The sequence below is a fragment of the Marmota marmota genome, unplaced genomic scaffold (assembly GCF_001458135.2).
Source record: "Marmota marmota marmota unplaced genomic scaffold, marMar, whole genome shotgun sequence".
Taxonomy (NCBI): Eukaryota; Metazoa; Chordata; class Mammalia; order Rodentia; family Sciuridae; genus Marmota; species Marmota marmota.
The window spans coordinates 9,501,733-9,522,339 of NW_026000185.1; the positions used below are offsets into that span (position 1 = coordinate 9,501,733).

A 20,607-nucleotide genomic window follows, 5' to 3' on the forward strand; every position below is an offset into this window, starting at 1 on the left:
GTCCAGGTGGGCTGCCTCCCTTTCGCCCTCCCCTCCAGGCTTCACTTTCCATTCTGTCCCTTCCCCAGCTCCTCCAGGCAATGGCACCCCCCCCCACACCCAGCCTCTCTGCTAGGGGATGTCACCGGAAGCCAACTTTGGCTTAGAGCACGGAGAAGGGGCTCTGGGCTCAGCACAGGTGGGGGTGAGCGCGTGCATGGAGGGGGTCTCTCTATCACTCGCCCTTTCGCTGCCACCTCCTGCCAATGATGCAGGTGAACTTGAGGCGTTCGGCGTGGGAGCCCTTATCCCCGAAGTCTTGGGTTTTTGTGAAAGGGATCTGTGGCATCCCTCCGATTCCAGATGCTAACCTCTAGGTAAACAGAGGCAGATGAGCCCGAAAGGGAAGGGGGGCGTGTGTGAGCCCGCGTGCGTGTGTGTGTGAGAAGGAGGGAGGGAAGGAGTGAGTGCAGCCTGCAACTCGTACGACTAGCGAAAATGAGGCGAAGGAGGGGGAGAGTGAGCCGAGGGTGAGAACAAAAGCCTTGCTGAAGCGGCCGGCTTGCTTTCCCAGATCTTCTAGGTCTCTGAAATTGGGACCACATCTCCCCCTACCTCTTTATCCCTTTAGTCCCTTTCTCCCGCCGCCACCCCACCCCCCACCCCCAGGCAGCGGCCATCACTGCGCGTCTGTGCCCCTTGCTCTGGCTGGCGCGGACACCAGGGGCCCGAGCCCCCTCCACGCGCGCCTTCACCAGCCAAGCACCCTGATTCGTCAACTTTCCCGTTTGCCTTATTCATTATGCAAGTCCCAGCACTGGCAAGTCGCAGCAGATGGGAGAAGGCATTTGGGGATTAATGGAGCTATTTGCCTTTTGCTTTTTTTTTTTTTTTTTAAGTGTTTAAATTGATTCTCACAACTCAGTAACTTCGGAGGCGGAGGATGCAGCCCTGAGCACGCAGCCCCAGGCCAAGGATGAGGCAAGGGGTTAGTGTGAGGTCCGGGCTGGTAAACAGGAGCTAGGAGGGATAGGCGAACAGCTGGATGACTGGGGCATAAGCCTTAAAACTGTCCTTTTCCAAGTCGGGGCAATGAAGTCTCTGTGCCCACCCCTCAGCCCCCACCTCCTCCGGGGGCCCGTGTGTGCGCGTGTGTGCACGCGCTCCATGTGCATGCCTAAAAAATCTGAACAAAGAGACCCACCAAAAATAGGCGAAGGAACATCACCACCTCACTAGTAATTATTTTCTATTTATACGCAGAGTATCCAATGAATATTTTTCCCCCAGAGGGGAGGGATTTTTTGGGGGAAGAGATGAGAAGTTCTGGTGGGTTCGGGTCTGCGGGAGGTGTGGGTGGTCTCTGAAGCAAGCTCCAGGGATTGGAGAACCCTGACCCACTAAGGGAGTAATGCGCTGGCCCCGCCCACCTCCTGCAACTCCAAGGTGCCCTGGGTCATTTTAATTCCCCACAGTCAAGCCAGTCCCTATCGATTCTCGTGGTCTGTGTTAAGGTGAGGGGGGCAGGCAGGCGCAGGACTGCGGCAGCGGGTGTCCGCCTTGTAGGGAAGGATTACACAGACACAGGTAGGCTGCTTTGTGGATTCAGGCTAACTCCTTAAATCTCCACCAAGCCCTTTCCTGGCAACCGATTTCCTTCAAGAAGCCATCCTTGGGAGCTAGAGGGGCTGGAGGTGGGAAGGTGGGGAGAGAAGCTAACCTTTGTGGACCTGTGGGAGAAACTGGTGCTCACTTCAAGCCCCCTTTAGTGTACTGATGGAAGAGCTCTCCACCAATACCTGGGGTCCAGCAGGGATCCAAATTTCTGTCATTGTCTCCTGGCAGCTCTGTGAGGGGACATGACTCCAGTTAAGCTGGTTGCAGGCACATTCTTCCGCAGGTACCCAGAAAGTTCCAGTTGGAGGCAGTGTCTATGGGTACTCAGTCCCGGGGTAGCAGCATCTCTACAGAGGCTCTCCCTCTATAAATCCTGGGACCTCTAGAGTGGAGTGGAAATGCATACTCCTGAAAAGAGAGAATTGTTGATTTTTACTGGCAGCTTCTAAGGTATGATTTTCAACCCTGCTGCTGTTTGAGATCACCTTGTAATGCTTACCAAAAAAAAAAAAAAATTCCTGTTGCCAGGAGCTCCACTTTTGACTCTTTAAATCAGAATTTAGGGTGTCAGTACTTTTGAAAAGCTCCCCAGGTGATTCTAAGGCTCACACAATCACTGCTAAGGAAAAGGAATTAACATCTGCTGAGCCCGGTGCTGGGTGCCAGGCATTGTACCAGGGTGTGTGTGTGTGTGTGTGTGTGTGTGTGTGTATGTGTGTGTAAAAGCTCTCTCAATTAGTTCTCACAGCTACCCTAGGAGACAGGTGCTCTTATAATTACCATTTACATATGAGCAAATCATGGCTCAGGTAAGGTAGGCTGCCCAAAGTCATAATTAGAAAATTGTGCAATCTCTAGTCTCTTGATTTCAACTTGTGTCTGGGGCAGATGTTTTCAGATCCAACCACGGAATGTGGAGTGGCTTCCCATGTAGCAGACTCACAAGTTCCATCCCCAGAAAGCCTGAATCAATAGGTTTGGAGTAGGCCCCAGAAATCTGCTTTTAACTACCTCCCCTGAATGGCTCTGAGATCAGTGGTCCACATTGGGGGAAACACTACTTTTGGGATTGGAAATATTTTACAGAGTTGGGAGATGGATAAATTAATCCAGGACAGGAGAGGGGCCAATGTGATTCTCTTATTTGTATTCCATTGCTTGTTTTCTCCATGTATATAATCTTTCTGTGCTACTTGGGCTGCCCCAGGTACCCTCCAAGAGCCTGATGTGCTGCTTATTCAGTTAATCAGTTGGAGTATGGCAGTTGGCTCATTAACTTTTGCCTGATGGTGCTAAGGAATCCTCCTGTGGGGGCCAGCACACCAAGTCTGGCAGCAGAGAGGCTGCTATGAAATGAGGCAGCTTCCAGGTAAAATTAACCTGCCAGCCACAGCCTTTTAATTTTTGTCTGGAGCTGCCAGGAACACTGAGATGAGGTATGTTATCATCTTGCCTGAACGCACCTTCTCTTCAAGGACATGGAGCATGTGGCTGTGCCCTCATTGCAAACTTTGCCCCTGGGTGACCAGCAAACTTGTATTCTCCTGCTAAGTCTTCCAGCAGGTCAGGGTGCAGGCTTAGAGTCCCTGGCATATGGCTTGCTTCCTCCTGGATTGATTAGGGCTGAGACAAGGAGAAAGACAGCCATTCAGGAAGGGGGCAGGGAGTGAATATGATCTTATAAGTAACGGTGCAAATGATCATTTAGCAGCAGTGGCTGAACTATTTACACGCAAAAATTATTTACTGGAAGAAGTGACTGCAAATGGTAGTCAACTGTGGAGATTCATTTTGTTTAGTCTGTAAGGTATTTCTACTTATTTTTATTTTAAAGTTTTCCATATTTTTTATTATGAAAAAAATTTAAATGAACATCTTGAAAGAATAATAAAATGAACTCCAGGATATCCTTCCTTTAGATTAGGGTTCTCAACCTCAGCACTATTGACATTGAGGGATTTGTTGTAGGGGAGTGTCCTAAGCATCCTTGACCTGTACCCCACTGGATGCCAGTAGCACATACAATTAAAAAAAAATATCTCCAGATATCACCATGTGTCATGTAGGAGCAAAATTGCCCCCAGTGGAGAGCCACTGATCTCAATTGAACAATTATTAGTATTTTTTTATGTTTGCTTTATTGCTGTCCATATATCACCTGCCTCTCCTTCCTTTCTCTGTCTCTCTCTCCTCATTTCCTCCCATCTTTCCCTCCCTCTCTCTTTCCTTGTATTTCTTTATTTTTTTTTTGTCTGAAACATTTGAAAATACATTGCAGACATGACACCTAGTCCCTCAGTACTTTTGGATCTCTTAATGAGAATATTCTCCCATATGTCACAATCCCATTATCATACCCAAGGAAGAGAACCAGAATTCAGCACTATCATCAAATACCCAATCACTCAATCCAGTGATACCAAAAATGTCTTAAGGAGCTTGGTTTTTCAAGTCAGGGTGCATTGTATTTGCCTGTGAAATCTCTTTAGTCTTCAATGTGCATGGTGTTTGAAAGCCAACTTCCGATCAGTGGCCAGTGTTTCAAAACTGGGAGATTTCACACAGAAACCCAAATTCCCAATTTGAGAATTCAGTAGGTCAGGCATTTTTACACAGCAACTATTGGTTGCAGCTGGGTGATGACTGCCCCCTTTAAGAGTCTCTTGTGTTCATCTGAGTCCCCCCCCCCCCCACCAGTTATGTCACCTGCAGACCTGGGACAGTCATTCAGACTGGTCTGAGCAGCCTGGGCTCCAGCCCAACTGCCTGAGGTTCAATCCCAGTTCATCACTCAATAGTCAGGTGACCTTGGGAAGGTTGCTTCACTTCTGAGACTCAAGTTCCCCTCTGTGGGTTGAGAACTCACTGAAGACTAGGTTTGGAAAGTGACCCCCGCAGACTACCACACATGGCCCCTGCTCAGAAATCATTCACTACCCTTTCTCGTCATTTTATTATTGGGATTTTGTCCCTCTTGTCTACTGAACAGAGTGACATCGGAATCTGGATCTTGGTGTCCAGCCCTTGCTCTGTGACACTGGCCAAGTCTAACCTTTCTGGACTTGCATGCTTTGGAATTTGTTTTTTATCCGTTCATTATAGATATGCATAATATTGGGGTTTGTTTTGACACAATTATGATGGAACTGGAGAACATCATGCTACGTGAAATAAACCACACTCAGAAACTCAAGGATTGAATGTTTTCTCTCCTATGTGGAAGCTAGGGAAAAATAAATAAAAATTTTAAAAAGGAGACAGAAGGAAAGAAAAAGAAAAAGGAGGGTGGATCCCATGAAAATGGATCAGTGGAGTAGATAAAGGGGACTGAAGGGAAGAGAGAGGGTCGAGAACAGGGAAGAATGTGGAGTGAATCTGAGCAAACTTTGCTTTGTACCCATATGAATATCCCACAGCGAATCTCACCTTTTTGGACCTGCATTTTGATCTGAGCAGGAGGGGCCGGCAGGTTCAGAACAGGAAGGAAGGTTTATGTGTGACTAGATTAAATACATTGCAAAGTGTTGTCTACGTGATGTCGAAGAACCCTCGCCAGATCTGCAATTTTGCCATAAGCTTATGTGTAAATTCCCATTTAATTTCACACCCCTCCCCCATGAGGTAGGCTTGGTGACAGTGTGCCATTTACAGAAGCAGAGATTGCTTTCCAAGAGGATGAGCAAGCTCCTGGTGAGTGGAGGAGTCGGACTTCAAATCCAGGCAGCCGGAGGCAGGGCACAGGTCTGTGACGACTAGTCTGTGCTACCTTTAAATGCAAACCTGCAGGCCCTCCAGGCTTTGCAGATCAGAGTGCTTGCATGGCATGCAGACAGCAGTGTATGCAGGCAGGGTTGGTGCCAGGAGCCCCTGTAAGATCAGGTCTAGGAATGTTTTCTGCATCTGCCCCTGGCAGGGTCAGACCTCTCGGTGGAGGCCTTAGTGAGAAATGACCTTGAGGGCAGAAACTTGTGTTTGAAGCTCTCCCCACTTGAAGCCAGTAGGGAACACATGTCATCATTTTGCCCACCTTCAAACAGAATCCAAAATCCAAATGGCAAATTTCAAAGCACCGTGTCTTGTGTGTTTTTCAAACATACTTCAGAAGAGCCAGAATCCCTTGCAAAGAAATGGCATCCAATGACAAATTGCCTCTCTTTCCCTTGCCTTTTCTCTTCTCTCCCACCTCTCCCACCTCCCCATTTTTCAAATATCCCATGGCTTTGGCTTTGATCAGCTCCCCAAGCTACAGAAGCCCATGTGTGCAGGCATACACTGTTGGCCATGGAAAAACCCTCAATTATTTTTCCTACACGATATGTAGGCTTCTCCTTGGGGACTGAGTCCCTACATTTTAAATATCAACTTTATTGAAGTATAATTTACACAGTAAAATGCACACATCTTGAGTATACAGTTTGAAGGAGCTTTGACCAATATCTGCACCTGGATACCCACTAAGCTGGGAAGCAAGCTCTTGTTTTCTCACAAAATAAGTGATGCTTCTTGCCCAAAAGGCAGTGCTGACTTACACACATGGATAGGATGTGTGTAAGAATCCTATCCATGTGTGTAAGTCAGAATACCGTTGGAGCATTGGGACCCCTGGAAGGCTTTAAGGCAATATGCTGGGACTTGGCGCTCTGTTTGGAAATATCAGGGTCTTATATTTGCACACTGTCGTTGGAAGTAAAAGTGACCCGACATTTTTCTTTTGGTGCCTCAGACAGGCCAAGCTCATTCCCACTCTGGAGGCCTTGCATTGATTTCAGTTCTCTTCTATCAGACTTAAATGACTGCCTGTCCTTCTCCAGGAAGCTGCCCCTGACCACCCAGGCTTAGTATCTTTCCCTCCCCCTCCCCCACAATCTGGTCCTTCATTCAGTCCTGCTCACTTTATTTTGCATTAGGGTCTAAAATTAAATTACTAATTTATTGGTTGACCAGTTTATTATATTTCCTTCCATTGTCCCCCTCAAGATTAGGAATGCAGGGACCATCATTGTCTCCTCCACTCCTCAATTGTAAGCGGAGGGCCTTACAATTGAGAGAGTTCTGGATTCCAAAATCCTGGTTAGCATGGCATAAAACAGTACCTCCTCATTCATTCATTCACACATGCGATCCGTGTTTGCTGACCACCTACCTTATGCCCAGCACTGTGCTGGAAGCTATGAGAAGAGTGGGTGCTGCAGGTGCCATCCCCATCCTTGTAGAGCCAATGATTCAGTATCGAGAGACAGATCCCATACAAGGAAATGTACAAGTAAGTCAATACCGAGTTGGACCTTATAAAATTGCCAATATTCAATCATTTTCAACTTTAAAAATGGTAATATGTCAGCGTAATTGTTCTCAACTGGGTCAAGGGATATCAAAGGATCAAAGTGTGGCTTCTCCAATCCCATCTAAGGCAGGATTCTCCAGTGAAACAGAACCAATATATCAAGAGATTTATTACAAGGAGTCAGCAAGTCCAAAATCTGCAGTGTAATGTCTCAGTTCAAGTGTGAAGGCCGCAGGCAGGCTGCTGTAGAACCAGAAAGAGCAGTGTCCCCCTGTCAGGCAGGAGAGCCTCTCCTGTTTAGGGAAGAGCCAGCCTTATGCTCCATGCAGCCCCTCAAGTGATTTACTAAGGGCTACCCACATTAGGGTGGGCAGTCTTCTTCACTCAGTTAACCAATTGAATGTTAATCTCCTCCAAGAACACTCTCCCAGAAACACCCAGAATACTATTTGATTAAACATCTGGGCACAGCATGGTCAGTGGAACTGACACATCACATGAACTATTATGGAAGTCTTAGGCTCTTGTGCCAGCAACTTCTTCACACCTGGGAGCTAGAGTGGAATGTTAGGCCCACCTCAGATTATTGAACCAGAATCTGCATTTTGATAAGATCCCCAGATAATCCAAATGTTCATTAAAGTCTAAGAAGCACCTAAACTCTGTGCCACAATCAAACGCCAAATCCTTAGGCATTGGTTTGATTTCTGACCCACTGTTGGTTCTTTCCACTGCCTAATTTGTGAAAACATTTTAACACATTTCTATTCACAAAAATGTTTTTAGTATGCACTCCGACCATACACACATGTGCTTTACTAATAAATATACTCATACACCTGTGGGCAATTATGAAGTATGTAATAAAGCATACCTAAGAAGAAATTTTTAAACTGAGCTAAACATGAAATAAACATGACTTCAAAATCTGTTGCTAGTGGCAATGACTTCCCACTATCCTTAGCTAAAATCTCAAAGTGAAATGCATGTGGAGGGCGACATTCCTCAGTAGTAAACAAATCCACCCTTTGGATATTCCCCATTTTGGTTCTTTTTGGCTGACTTTGTTAGGGTCTGCACAGATCACGGCTGTTTTAACCTTGTGGGAAACTGCTGAAGAGGAGGGTCAACTGAATGTGTGTCAGCATTGCCTACAGTGTCTTCAGCCTGTGTTTTTGTTAAGGGGGCTATTTTTAAAGGTATGTGTTTGCTTTGAATGGTTGGCAGAGTCAAAAGTAGAGAATTTAATCTGTGTGTCCCTTTGGGGTTCCTAGACCTGTGAGGGTGCCGCTGGCCCTCACCCTCCATTCCCGCCATCTGATGTGAGAGTTCGCAATGCAGGCATGGCATTGGTACGTGCAGCTGGATTGATCTCTCATCTGCAATGACTCAAGGCCATACATAACTGTTCTGACTTTTCCTTTGCCCTCGCCGCTTCATTTTATGCAGAGCGGGAATGAGTGAACCCTGCTCTAGACACTCCTTGACCAGGAAGTGGAGGTCTCTAGGGATTCTTGTCTCCACTGCCTGTTCTGGGAATGGCTGCCCTGGGGAGAAGTGTCCTTGGGCTTTGAAGCTGCAATTTGACAGTTTTCAACACTTAAAAGAGGTTCAGGGGATCTGCAGATGGCAGTTCTGACCAAGTTCCTGGTAGCCATCCTGATTTCTCGCTTCCCTATCCTCTTGAAAGTTGACTGCTTTGGATGTTTGGGGAGACCCATTGGGGAATCTGATGAAAGGTATGGCTCTTGCTCAAGAACAATGCACAAACGAATTTTCCATTCGATTACAGAGGACTTCAGCGATCCCTTGAAGCTCAGGATGAAGAACCCGTTTAGAAGTAAGAAAGGCAAGTTAGGATGGGGAGGCCTCTGTCCTGTGTCTCAAAACCTCCCTCCCCTGCAACCCCTTTGAGTTTCAGACCTTGCTTATTGCACAGAGGTAGGAAGGAGCCTGGACTTTGATTTCAAAGACATTCAGGATTGCATTTCCACTCCTCCCCTCCATTGATTGTCATCTGGGTTAAGTTGGGCAGTTTTCCCCTCTGTAAAATGGATTGTGATAATCCACACCTTGTAATACTCCCCTCTTATATTGCCCTATTTCAGTTTTATTGGCCTTCTTGAGTATGCTTCAAAATCTACCTCTTTCCTGCCTCAGGGGCCTTGCACTTTCTGTTTGCTCTGTCTGAAATGCTCTTTCCACCATCTCCACTTTGTTAGTCAGCTTTCTGTTCCTGTAACAAACACCCAAGATAATCAACTTATAAAGAGAAAAGGTTTATTTTAGCTCATGGTTTTGGAAGTTCCTCTCCATGATTGATTGATCATTTTTTGCATTTGAGACTGTGGTGAGGCAGCACATCTGGGCAGAAGCATGCGGTACAGCAAAGCTGCTTACTTCATGGCCAGAGAAGCAAAAAGAGAGAAAGAGGAAGGTACCAAGTCTCATGGTCCCCTTTGAAGGCCACATCCCCAGTAACCTGAAGACCTCCCACTGGGCCTCACCTCTTAAAGTTTCTACCTCCTCCCAAGAGCTTCAAGCTGGGGACCAAGCCTTGAACACAGGGACACTCCAGATCCAAACTGGAGCACCACATGACCAGTTCCTTCTCTCTCCAAGGCCACGTCTTCACCAAGTTTTTTTCCTGATCACACCACCTCTCTCTCTTTCTCTTTAGAATTTTTTAAAAGGCATGAAGTTCAGTGATCGGTGTCATATTCATGACATTGTACAACCACCATCACTATTGGCTTCCAATCCACTTTTAGTAATGTTTCATCCCTCCCCTCCCTCCTCAAAAAAATATCCCCATTGTCACTCCGCAGCCACTCCCCATTCCCTCTCACCACCTTTAGCCACTGGCAACTACAACTCCGCCTTCTCTCTTTGTGGAATTGCCTCTTCTGGACATTGCTATCAATGGAATCATATGACCTGTGGAATTTTGTGTCTGGCTTCTTTCACTGGGCGTAATGTGTTCCAGTGTCATTCATGTCGTGGCTGGTGTCAGGGCTTCCTTCATTTTGATGGCTAAATACTATTTCATTTCATATTGCGGTCACCAGCTGATGGACATTTGGATCATTTCCACGTTTTGGCTATTGTGAGCAATGCTGCTATGTACCAGTCTCTCCCCACCCTGTGCTCTTCATTTCTTTTCCACCCTTGTTTATTTATTTAACATGTTTATTTTTATTCTCTTCCATAGAATGTAAGCTCCAGCAAGGCAGAGACTGCGGTCACCTGTGTGCTGCTGTATCCCCAGGGCTTGTATTGTGCATGGCTCAGAGCAGACAATAAACATTTGTTGAATGAACAAATGAATGAGAGCTGTGGTTATTCTCCCATCTCTCGGTGGACTCAGCCCTTTCCTCTAGCTGCCATAGGACTCTTGTGGTGCTGACCTAGGTCTCTCTCATGCTTGAGACTTCTCCCTAGCTAGTGTGGTTTTCGCCCCCGTGATATCCCTGCACCACAATCAAACGTTCCCTCAAGCCTGAGGCCTCTCTGCAGTCTCAAGCTGGAGAACTGGAGTGTGCATCAGCAACCTGGGGGTTCCGTGCAGACACCCTGCATCAGCCCGACCCTAGATTCTGACCCTGTAAGGTTGGATGGATCCCAAAAGTTCTATCAAGTTCCAAGGTGATATTGATGCTCCTGGTTGGCAAACCACTATTTGAGAATCACCGCAGTAGTGGGGTCGGTTTCGGGAGATAAGTGGGTCTTCCAAGTGCATTGGTGGTCTGTGGGGGCCTCTCCTGAACAGTTCATCTTCCCCCTCCATCTCCCTTTCTGTGGACCGAGAGGGTGCTGGTTAGTTAGGAACATCTGGGTATACCCTAAACTATGGCACTTGTGGGTATGTGCCCTGGAAAAACCATTGCCGCTTCAAGAGGAGACTTGTGTGAAGGTGTCTGTCAAGGAGTTGTTCACTGGGACTGGAGTGTTGGTGACCACCTAGATGGCCGTAGTCATGGAAATGCTAGACAGAACCGGCAGCCTACTGGTTTGTAATGGAACAACTGGATATTTATAGCTGGCATCCATTCTGATTGGTGGGTTCCTCCGCCACAGTAGTTACGGCATATGGAGACAATTGTCCCTGCAGGTAAGTGAGCCTGGGGGGTTGCAGATGATGGAGCACCGTGCAGAGCCTGCAAGGGATGAAAGAAACTCACACGAGCGATGCGGCTAGCTCTCATCTTGCGCAGACAGAGGGAGAACCAGAATGAGGTTTGTGGGAAAGATAAGCACACAAATAATAATGCCTACTTTATTCCATGTCTGTTGAGGATATTTTCATGTCACAATAAACACGTAATGGAAGGTAGATAAAGAGGAAAAATGTATTGGTCAGTCTGACTTCAGGGTGTGATATCTGTTTGATGGTCGTCTCTGCTCTGTCCTATGTGCAATCCCAGAGCTTCTCTCCTGAGCGTACATCTGACCGTGAAGGTCCTTGATGTGGGTTGAATTGTGTTCTCATCCTCTCTAAAGAAAAAGAAAAGAAAAGAAAAGAAAAGAAAGGAAGGAAGGAAGGAAGGGAGAAAAGAGTGGTTCTCATTCCTACACCACAGCTTACTGGCTGTGTGACCTTGAGCAGGTTGTTTCACCTCTCTGAGCCTTTGCGGTTCCTTTACAAAGGAATAATGATCCTCACGAGGACTGTTTTGGGCTGTTTTGTTTAGTTAGGCCTGCAATGTGCTTAGCATAGTGACTGCCTTGTAGCAAGTGCTCCATAGATGCTAGCTGTGGTCACTAATATTGGGCCACTGCTACACTGAAGTGCTGGCATCTGTGTTAGGTATAGACAGATCTGAGTCATGGGGTGGAGACACACAACATGTGTCCATCAGTCAGTCCTCTCCACAGCTCCGTGGGTAGACGACACTGTTATTCCATGGCTGTTGGAGTGAGTCTGGGGGTGTCTCTAAATGACCTCTGACTGCAGAGATTTAGCTGTGGCTGTTTTCCTCTGCCCCACCCCTAAGTGGAGCCATGTCTGTTTTGTTCACGAGGACAGCGCTGGGCAGGAGGTGGTCATTGTATTTTGAATGAACAGATTTCCATTCTCTCTTCTTCCAGGGCCCTTGCGGATGTCATGAGGCCACAGGGCCACTGCAACCCTGACCACATGGAGAGAGACCTTAACATTGTGGTGCACGTCCAACACTACGAGAACACAGACACCAGGGCCCCCATCAATAATCTCCGTAAGTACAGCTGCACGGGCCATTTCCAACCCCGGCTGCGATCAGGTTGCCAGAGTCTGTGGTGTGCATTTGGGTTTGTCAGGAGCTTCCCCTTGTAGCAAATCAGAAGCTTTCTTTTCTCTCTTCTGGATGAGCCTGAGTGATCTAGGTTGCTTTCTCTGTCAAATATGGTCCACTTGGTTGGTTTCATACGGTCGATCTTGCATCAACTAGTGGACAACTTGGTTGCTTGGTGGATCTCTTAATAGATGTCCTCTGGGTTAGTTAGTCATGGCTGGGCCTTGGTTAACTGGAGGGTTATTGGTGGGCTCATCTTGGGTCGTTAACCTGTTTGCCAATGGTTATTTTGCTGCTCTGTCTTGCCTGGGTCATCTGCTGGCTGGGAGTTCATTCAACACTTGTCTACCTCCTGAGGTAAACCAGTTGTTACTTTTAGATTTCATGCTGTTTTTAATTAACAAATACTAGTTCAGATGAATTGTATCTTTTCTAAAAATGAAGCTAGAGCTTTATAAAAATAATCCACAAAACACTCCTTGGGGGGTGGGTCCTGGGCAGATGTTGGGTTGTGGTCATGTTGGTGTGGGACACACATGTGATTCAGCAGTAGCAAATTTCCACTGTTCTGCCAGGAAAGAAAAAAAAAAGTTGCATTTGCTATTGCGTTTCCAGAGGTATTCTTCAGCAAATAAATCATACATGGGGATCTTGGAATGCTCCTGAAGATTTTCTGTCCTTTCAAAGGTCTGTATGTCCAGCATACACTGTGGAACCGAAACACAGAAAACGGGAATGGAGAAAACTAAGATGGGTTAGTTCTTGACAATAGCACACCGCCGTGGTTATTCCCAGCAATTGTGTTTTCAAGTAACCCTCACGTGAATGAAATGTGGAGGGCTTGGTCTGAAATAACAAAAGCCAGGCAGTTCCAAGGATGTCCTCAGCTGTGGCTTGAGGCTCCTGGGGCAGAACGGTTTTGGAGCTACATGCTTTTGCAGCCTGTGTCCTTGGCTGGAAGGCCGCTAGGAGGTACATGGGTGTTTTAGGTGCTGAATCATGGTGCTGGGCTGTTTGGTTGCACATTTTTATGCTCAATGGGTAGAGGAAGAAGTCTGTGGGATTTGACATTGGTGATGCATGTTCTGCATGGTGACTTTTTTTTTGTGGTTTTGGAAATGGTTACAGTGTTTTAGCAAAGTCAGTATTTACATGGGTTGAAAAATGGACTACCAAATGGAATGTTTTAGGTTTCATTATATTAAAGAACTTGACATTATTTATTTATGAACTGGATTATGAAATACTATTAGGAGTAGCCAACTTTTTGGAGAAAAATACATCAGCCATTGGAAATATTATGACCAAATCCCACAGCCCCAAAAGATAGGCTAAATGGCCCCCACTCTGACATGGCAACTGCTGCGTCTGATTGAACACATTGTCTTCCAGATGACAGTGGACATGAACACATTGTCTTCCAGATGACAGTGAGAAGTTCCTTGAACCTAGGTGTGTGTGGGTCCCAAAAACGAGTGCACGTGATCATGGAGCAGAGAAACTGACATGGAGCTGAGTCCCTTCCTATAGAAAGTGACTGTAGACAGGTTTTTCATTTGAAGTTTCCGTCTCTGAGATGGTTTGGAATTTTGTACAGAAATGGAATGACAAACTCATTGAAGTCACCTGAGCCTCATCATTCTATCAGGCAAAAGGGAAGAAAACAGCAAGAATGTTACTTAAATAAGGGACTTTTGTTTTAAGTTGTACTGAAAATACATTACTGCTCAGAGATGGATGTCTAGGTACTGAGTAATTCAGACATCTCTTATGACCAGCTACTTTGGTTTATTTATGATTCTTGCTTTTGATCTATATTTGTGCCTCAAGAATATGGCGATCTTATCAAGAGGAGAAAGTCCCTTGTAATAGTCCACTGGGTAGAACTACACTAGAGCATTCCTGATAAACTCCAGGGAAGAATTCCAGGAGTAATGTCACACATGTTGTGTTTTTATAAGAAATGCCACAGAGGTTAATTTCATTGAATCTTGACAGGTTGAACCAATCTTTTTTTCCTAACATTCTTGGGAATATCTGTATAAGAAAAATAAAAAGCATGTAGCCTTTCCCAGATTTCATTAGTAAGTTTAATTTATATGACACATCAATTGTGTAGTTAACAGTACTAACAGATTACTTTGTAATGGCTTATCTTTTTATTGACTTACAGGAGCTATGTATGTATAGGCACCGAAAAAAAAAACAAAAACCGGTATGTTTAGAAGAAGGAATGATGGGTGGGGGAGAAGTTCCTTGAGAAGATAGGACTAGATAATTTATATTAATTAGTTGTTAGGGGTTTAAAAAGTTAGCCAATCACCAGAGACCATTTTGATGGATAGAGAAGAAACAGGGAAGGAATCCAATCTGATAGTTTGAAAATCCGACCAGTCACTCATACCTGAGTTAGGATGAACTACTAAATAGAAAATCCCTTTCTGGTCATTATAGGAACTTCAAGATTTACCAAAACATGGAAAGAAAGAAGCGTCTGCTCACCGTATACTGAGCAGAGTACATGATACCATTTTTAGGTTGTTCTTGACTAAACATCCAAGCTGATGAATCTGATTGAGCTTAAATGTCATTTTCATCTCTATTGAATGGCCCGCTCAGCACTGCTTTAAGAGAATAATCATCTCATTCTCTTTCTCTCTCCTCGTCTTCTTAATATGAATGCTTAGTCCATTTCCGATTTCTCCTTTAGTTTTGCACCAAATGCTAAGAGATCTAACATCCGGTGTACACCTGGGTGTGGTGAGGGGTGACAGGTGGAGAAGGATGTGGTGAAGCAGGCCAGGAGGAGAGAGCTTCGACAGGGGGACATTTTTGCCAACTTTTCTTAATAAATTTCCTGGGGTTGATTTTTCTTGTGATGTGCAGGATTTGGTTTCTTATCTCAAGATGGATGTTTCTCCAGCTGATGCTGTTCATGTTCTTTCCAGGCATTCAGTGATATTGCCTAAAAATATTTAGTCTGATAATCAAAGGGCCTTGACCTCTTTGATTAACAGGATGTAGGTTCCGTCGAGAGACTGATTTTCTGCAAAGACTCCTCAGCGTCTGTGTAATTATAGTTTGCTTTTGAAGGCACACTTTGTCCTCAAGTTCTAGAAACATGCTCTGCTTCCCCCACCCCCACCTCCCTGCCTGCCAGTGACACCTCCTCACCCCTCTGGGACTGGAGGGTGAATGTCACACGCCATTCAGCCTTCTCAATGACAGGTGTGAGGCAGGGGCCTTAGGTGAAACCTGAATTGACACTTCCCCAGCTCTGTCGTTTTGAAACAAAGCTTTTGTTTTGGAATACTCTGATTATTTACAGAAAGGCTGCTCAGATTCTGCCTCCTGTGCTGCACACCCCTCGGCCCACTTTCCCCTGACATCAGCATCGTATGTCACGGCACATTTATCAAAGCTAAGGAGCAACACCCGGGCATTCCTTTTAGCTAAAATGTGGGTGTCATTTGGATTTTTACCATTTTCTGTTTAGAAGTCCTTTTTCTGTTCCAGGATCCAATGTGCAATTCCACGTTGTCTTTAGCCCAGCTCCCTTTCATCATAGAACGTTGGTTGCACAATATTGTATAATACTGTGATAAAGATGGAAAGCAACAGGAAGAGGGCTATTGCCACAGCACCGAGGTGTCTCCAGTGTCCACAGGAAGCTTCACATAAAGGTATTCACCCGGTCAGTCGGCATGGAGCCAGTTGCTGCCTGGATGGTGCTCTGGCTTATTCATGGGACAAGATACTCTCGTATCCCCCCCCACACAGGCAAACCTGCTTGGGTATTTGGTCGCAGCTGCACAACTTGTTTTACAGCATCATCTGAGCAAGTGCGATCTCACCTCAAACTGAGGACAAACAGTGATTTGATGTTTTAGGACAGGGAACCCATTAGAAAGATCAGCTCCTGTATTCCAGACCCACCACCTCGTACTCCCCAGGATGAGTCCCAAGTAGGTTGACAAGGAACCAAAAGCAGACTCTTGGCTTTGTTTCTAAGAGGTGGTGTAGCTCAGATCTAGGTCCCTTCCTTTGTCCACACTCACAGGGTGCCTGGGACGTTTCACACTCGACTTTTGGACATCCCAGCAGGGATAGTCCTAAATATTTTTAAAAATTTGGGCAGGTAAAAAGGTAAATATAGACATTGGGGTGTATAAAAGTTAGAAAAGATGTAACATTAAGAGTAATTTCTCTAGATAGCAAATCCTGATGCATCGAATCCTCAACACCTATCATTTCCACCATCATAAAGACAAAAAAACTGAGGCCCAGAGAGGTTTAGTGGCCTGTGTGATGTTTACAGCTGCAAATTGGAGGGGCTCAGGCCCAAGGTCTATGATGCTAACCACTGCACTATGCTCTCTCTCCTATGTGCGGGTGTTTGCAGAGTGTCCCAGTCTTTCCATTGTTAAAGGAGATGCTAAGTGAACTGAAGGAGCCCCCGACTCTCTAGTAAGAGAACTGTTTCCACAATGTGCGTCCAACTTACCATCTTGTGATGAGCCCCTCTGTTAGGAGGATGGACATTTATTGAGCACCTGCTGTGTGCCAGGCATGCATTAAGGATTTGCTCCTTTATTACTCAAAGCTGAGTTCATCTCCACCTCTGGATCTTTGCACATGCTGTGCTCTGTGCTCACAGCACACTGCCACAGGCCTGTGTGTCTGGCCTCTTCCCTTGCACATCTCATCCCAATGGCTAGTTCCTGACAGGTCTTTCTTGCTCATCTCTGAGCCCCAAGTCACTCGCCGTTCCCTGTTTCCCCATGATTTTCTTCATAACACTTTGTTCTCTCTGAAATTGCCTTACTTGCTATTTTATCCCTGCCTCTTGCACCACAAGGCAAACGCCACAGGGGAAAAGTCTTTGCATTGTCACCACTGTGACCCTCCACACCAGGAACAGAGCTGGCACATGGCAGCAGCTCCATAAATGTTTGTCCAACGAATGGAACAGCCCATGGATGAGGTATTATTATTCTCATTTTATGAATGAGAAAGCTGAGCTGCATGGAAATTAAAGAACTTCTCTAACATGATGGCAGAGGCTTGCTTTAAAAATACTCTGGAAAAATAAAGATTTGTGAGAGATGATAGATGAAACAAAATTGGAAAAATTCTGAGAGTTATTGCAGCTGGGTGACCAAATGCATTAAAGTTCATTTGTCTTTACTCCTGACATGTGAGCATATTTGAACACACACACACACACACACATACATTCTTATAAAATACAAAGTTAAAAATTAGAGAAGTTGCCATGATATCATAGTTAATAAATGGAGGAACCAGAATTCAAGCCCAGGACTGTCTGACTCCAGAGCTTGGACTTCACTGGTTATACATAGGTTATCTCATGATGGCTCTTCAGGTGTCAGAAAGGGCATCCGGACCACCCCAGGGACCTCACTAGGAAGAGTGGATACAGTATCTCTGTCTCTTGTGCCCTTGATCCCTGTGTCTTTTGAGAGGTGGTGGTGGGGGGGTGGGAATGAATGGAAGGGTATGAACATGCTTGGTTTCTGTCCAGCCAATGGCCTGGCTTCCCCCGGCTCAACCAATTGCATGGGGTAGAAGGCATTTTGGGGTTCTTTCTTAGGACTCTATTGGGACATGTTCTCCAAGAAAGGTATGCCTGGGGAGGAGAGGGCGGGGTGGAAGAGTGCTGTTTGCATCTTCTATGGATGGGATGGGGACACATTAGTTTAATTTGCTCTGTGTCTGTGGTGCCTAGAAAAGCCCAGTGCTCATAGATATTTGCTGAATGAAGAGTGCACGTGTGTATGAGTGAATCTCTATCACACGCTTGTAAGAATCCCAGTGGAACCCATCAGCAGGACCCTTTGGATTTTGAGTTTCTAGGGAACTTGGTTAATTCCAATTCATGAGAGGGTTTAACTATCAACTTGTTCCTGGGCAGCTGGGCAAACTATTTGTTCTGTCTGAAGACCTATAATTATAATGGTTTTAGCACATGGTTTAGTAAACTATGTTGTTAATAAACTTGAGGGCTGGTCTATGTCAGATCAGCTAAAAAACATTTGTAGGTTCTGTGCAGTAGCCTGAAATGAGTTTAAGTGGTTTAAATCAAGAAATCTATTTTTCTCTTGAGGTCATCAATGTTGTGGATGAACCCTGGCAGGTGGAAGGTGCTCCTCAAATATGTCTCACCTGAGTTTGAGGCATTGTCACATGACAGTAGAGGAGATGGGCTTGGGAAGCAGACAACTGCGGTTGGGTTCTCTCTCCATCACTTAATAACTGTGCAGTCTTGGAAGTTAATTTAATTCTCTGAACCCCAGGTTCCCATTCTATAAAAGGAGTCATACCTGCCTTACAAGCTTGTTGTGAGGATTAAGTGGACTGGCACATTCGAGGAACTTGGCATAGCACCTGCAGTACTGATGCCGGTGGCTTCTACTGTCATCAGTGGAATATGGGAACTTTGGCGCTCCAGCTGCTGTTCACAAGAGGGCAATGGTGCAGATCGGGCTGAACTCACTGCGGCCGTTCTCACGATGCAAATGTTTTCACTCTGTGCCAGTTAATATCACGATGTGTGTGCGCAGGAGTGTGCTTGTTACTACTGTTTTTTGATGCAAATGAGAACTGAGGAAACTGTCAATTCCTTCCTAAGGAAATAGCTGGGATGGAGCAGCTGTCCCCCTCTCAGACATGTGTTGCTGTCTTATGTGTTTCTTCTCTCCCCTTTTAAAACACATGGGCTTTTGTTCTGTTAGGAATATTGATCTTAATATTTTATTTATACTGGCAGACTGGGCCAGTAGGAATCTGTATGAACCCACATATGTCATATTTCACTTGCAAAATGTGACTGTGTGTGTGTGTCTGTGTGTGCAAGCAACAGAGAAACAGAGCCCCTCAAGGAAAAAAAAATTACTATCTGTAAGTCATCTCTTGGGCTTTTTTTCAAAAATTGCTGCTAATTCCGGCCACATGGCACCGCCTAATTAGATTTGCATTGCTTTCCCAACCAGCTGTAGGACTATTTGTAAAGAAAGCTTAAGTGCTCAACACAGTGTCTGGTTTAGTTTAAAAGATGCCAAGTTCTGTTCTTCCCATACCAGGAAAAGCCTACCCTGGGACATATTTCCTTTGGGAAAACATTTCTTTCCTTTTATCTGAAATGAGTGACGTGACACCCAGTGATTGATAGTGTGAATAAAGAGAAGCCAAAGTAAAACAATAGCATTTGTTCTGCAGCTATCACATGCACGCATTTTACTCCCCACAACAACTGAAATGATTGAAATGTGCATTGCACCCACCTGGTATAGAGTATAGAACAGGCTCGGAGAGTTTAAGTAACCTACTGAGGTCACAGAGGTGTTGATAAGGTATTTAGACTCTCCTCCACCTGGTGTGACATCCTGAACTCTGTGCCTGTGTCTTGTGCCTTTCCCAGGGACCCACACTGGATGACAGATGAAAGTTATGGCGCTCTCTCTCTCTCTCTCTCCCCCTCCCCCTCTCTCTTTCTCTTTTCCTTGTTGTTGATTCCCACTAAGAATGGCTGTATTTTATTACAATCATCTTTTTACATGAACCAACTGAAATAAAGTCACCTCCCTGTTCTGGAGGACTCAGATTGTAGCCATGTATTTGCTTTCCTGTAATTAATATTTTTTAAATTCAATCAGCATTCAACTGACATTGACAAAGATCCTGCTTTGTGTCAGTTGACATGCTAGGAATTGAAGGTACTAGGATGGACGAGTCATATAGGATGCATCCTCCTCTTGGAGCTTACCATGCAGTGGGAGAGATGGCAAAATAACCAGTGACTGTCAAGGAGCATAATATGAATCAGTCCAGGGTGGCCTGGGAGCAAGCAGAGGCCTCCAAAGAGTCTCAGAGGTGCAGGGGAGGGAAGCAAGATCAGGGGAGCTTTTCCTGAGAAACTGATGTTATTTTCTTCAGAAAGAAAGAAAAACACTCCCAACATCTTTCCAAGAAACAGAGGGAGGGAAAGCAGGACATTTTCATTTTGCCCATGTTTGATAGAACTATTGTTCTTAGAATAGAGTTTTTTTTTTTTTTTCCTTGCAGAGCTGATGTTTGAAGGGACAAGAGAATTTTGTTTGGTTACGGTCATGCTGATTTTGTAAGAAAATCAGAATATCAAGTTTGGCTTGGAAAGACCTAAGTTTTGAGAGCAGCTAATGGCGATGAATACAGCGGTTGTTCAGAGGCTCTCCATTCCCCCAACTGGCCATTTCTCTCTGGAATAGATTAGTGGTGAAATTTTTCTTCTTTTAAAATTAACACCAAACATAAAATTAAGTAATATAGTGAATATCATAACACTTATGTTAAAATAATTTATAGTTAGGTTTTAGGAAACAGCCTTAAAAAAATCCCAATAAGCATTCTCAATAAAGTTAATTACAAGTTGAAAAGGAAATCTCATTACATTAA

General features: G+C 45.2%; 1 protein-coding gene across 1 annotated transcript in view; it reads left to right on the forward strand.

The window, feature by feature from the left end:
• Shisa9 (shisa family member 9) overlaps nucleotides 1–20,607 on the forward strand; it is a 246,088-nt gene that overhangs the window by 2,321 nt on the left and 223,160 nt on the right. The window contains exon 3 of the mRNA XM_048790065.1: nucleotides 11,969–12,096. Within this exon, the coding sequence (XP_048646022.1) occupies nucleotides 11,969–12,096 (128 nt within the window). The remainder of the gene's footprint in view (nucleotides 1–11,968; nucleotides 12,097–20,607) is intronic.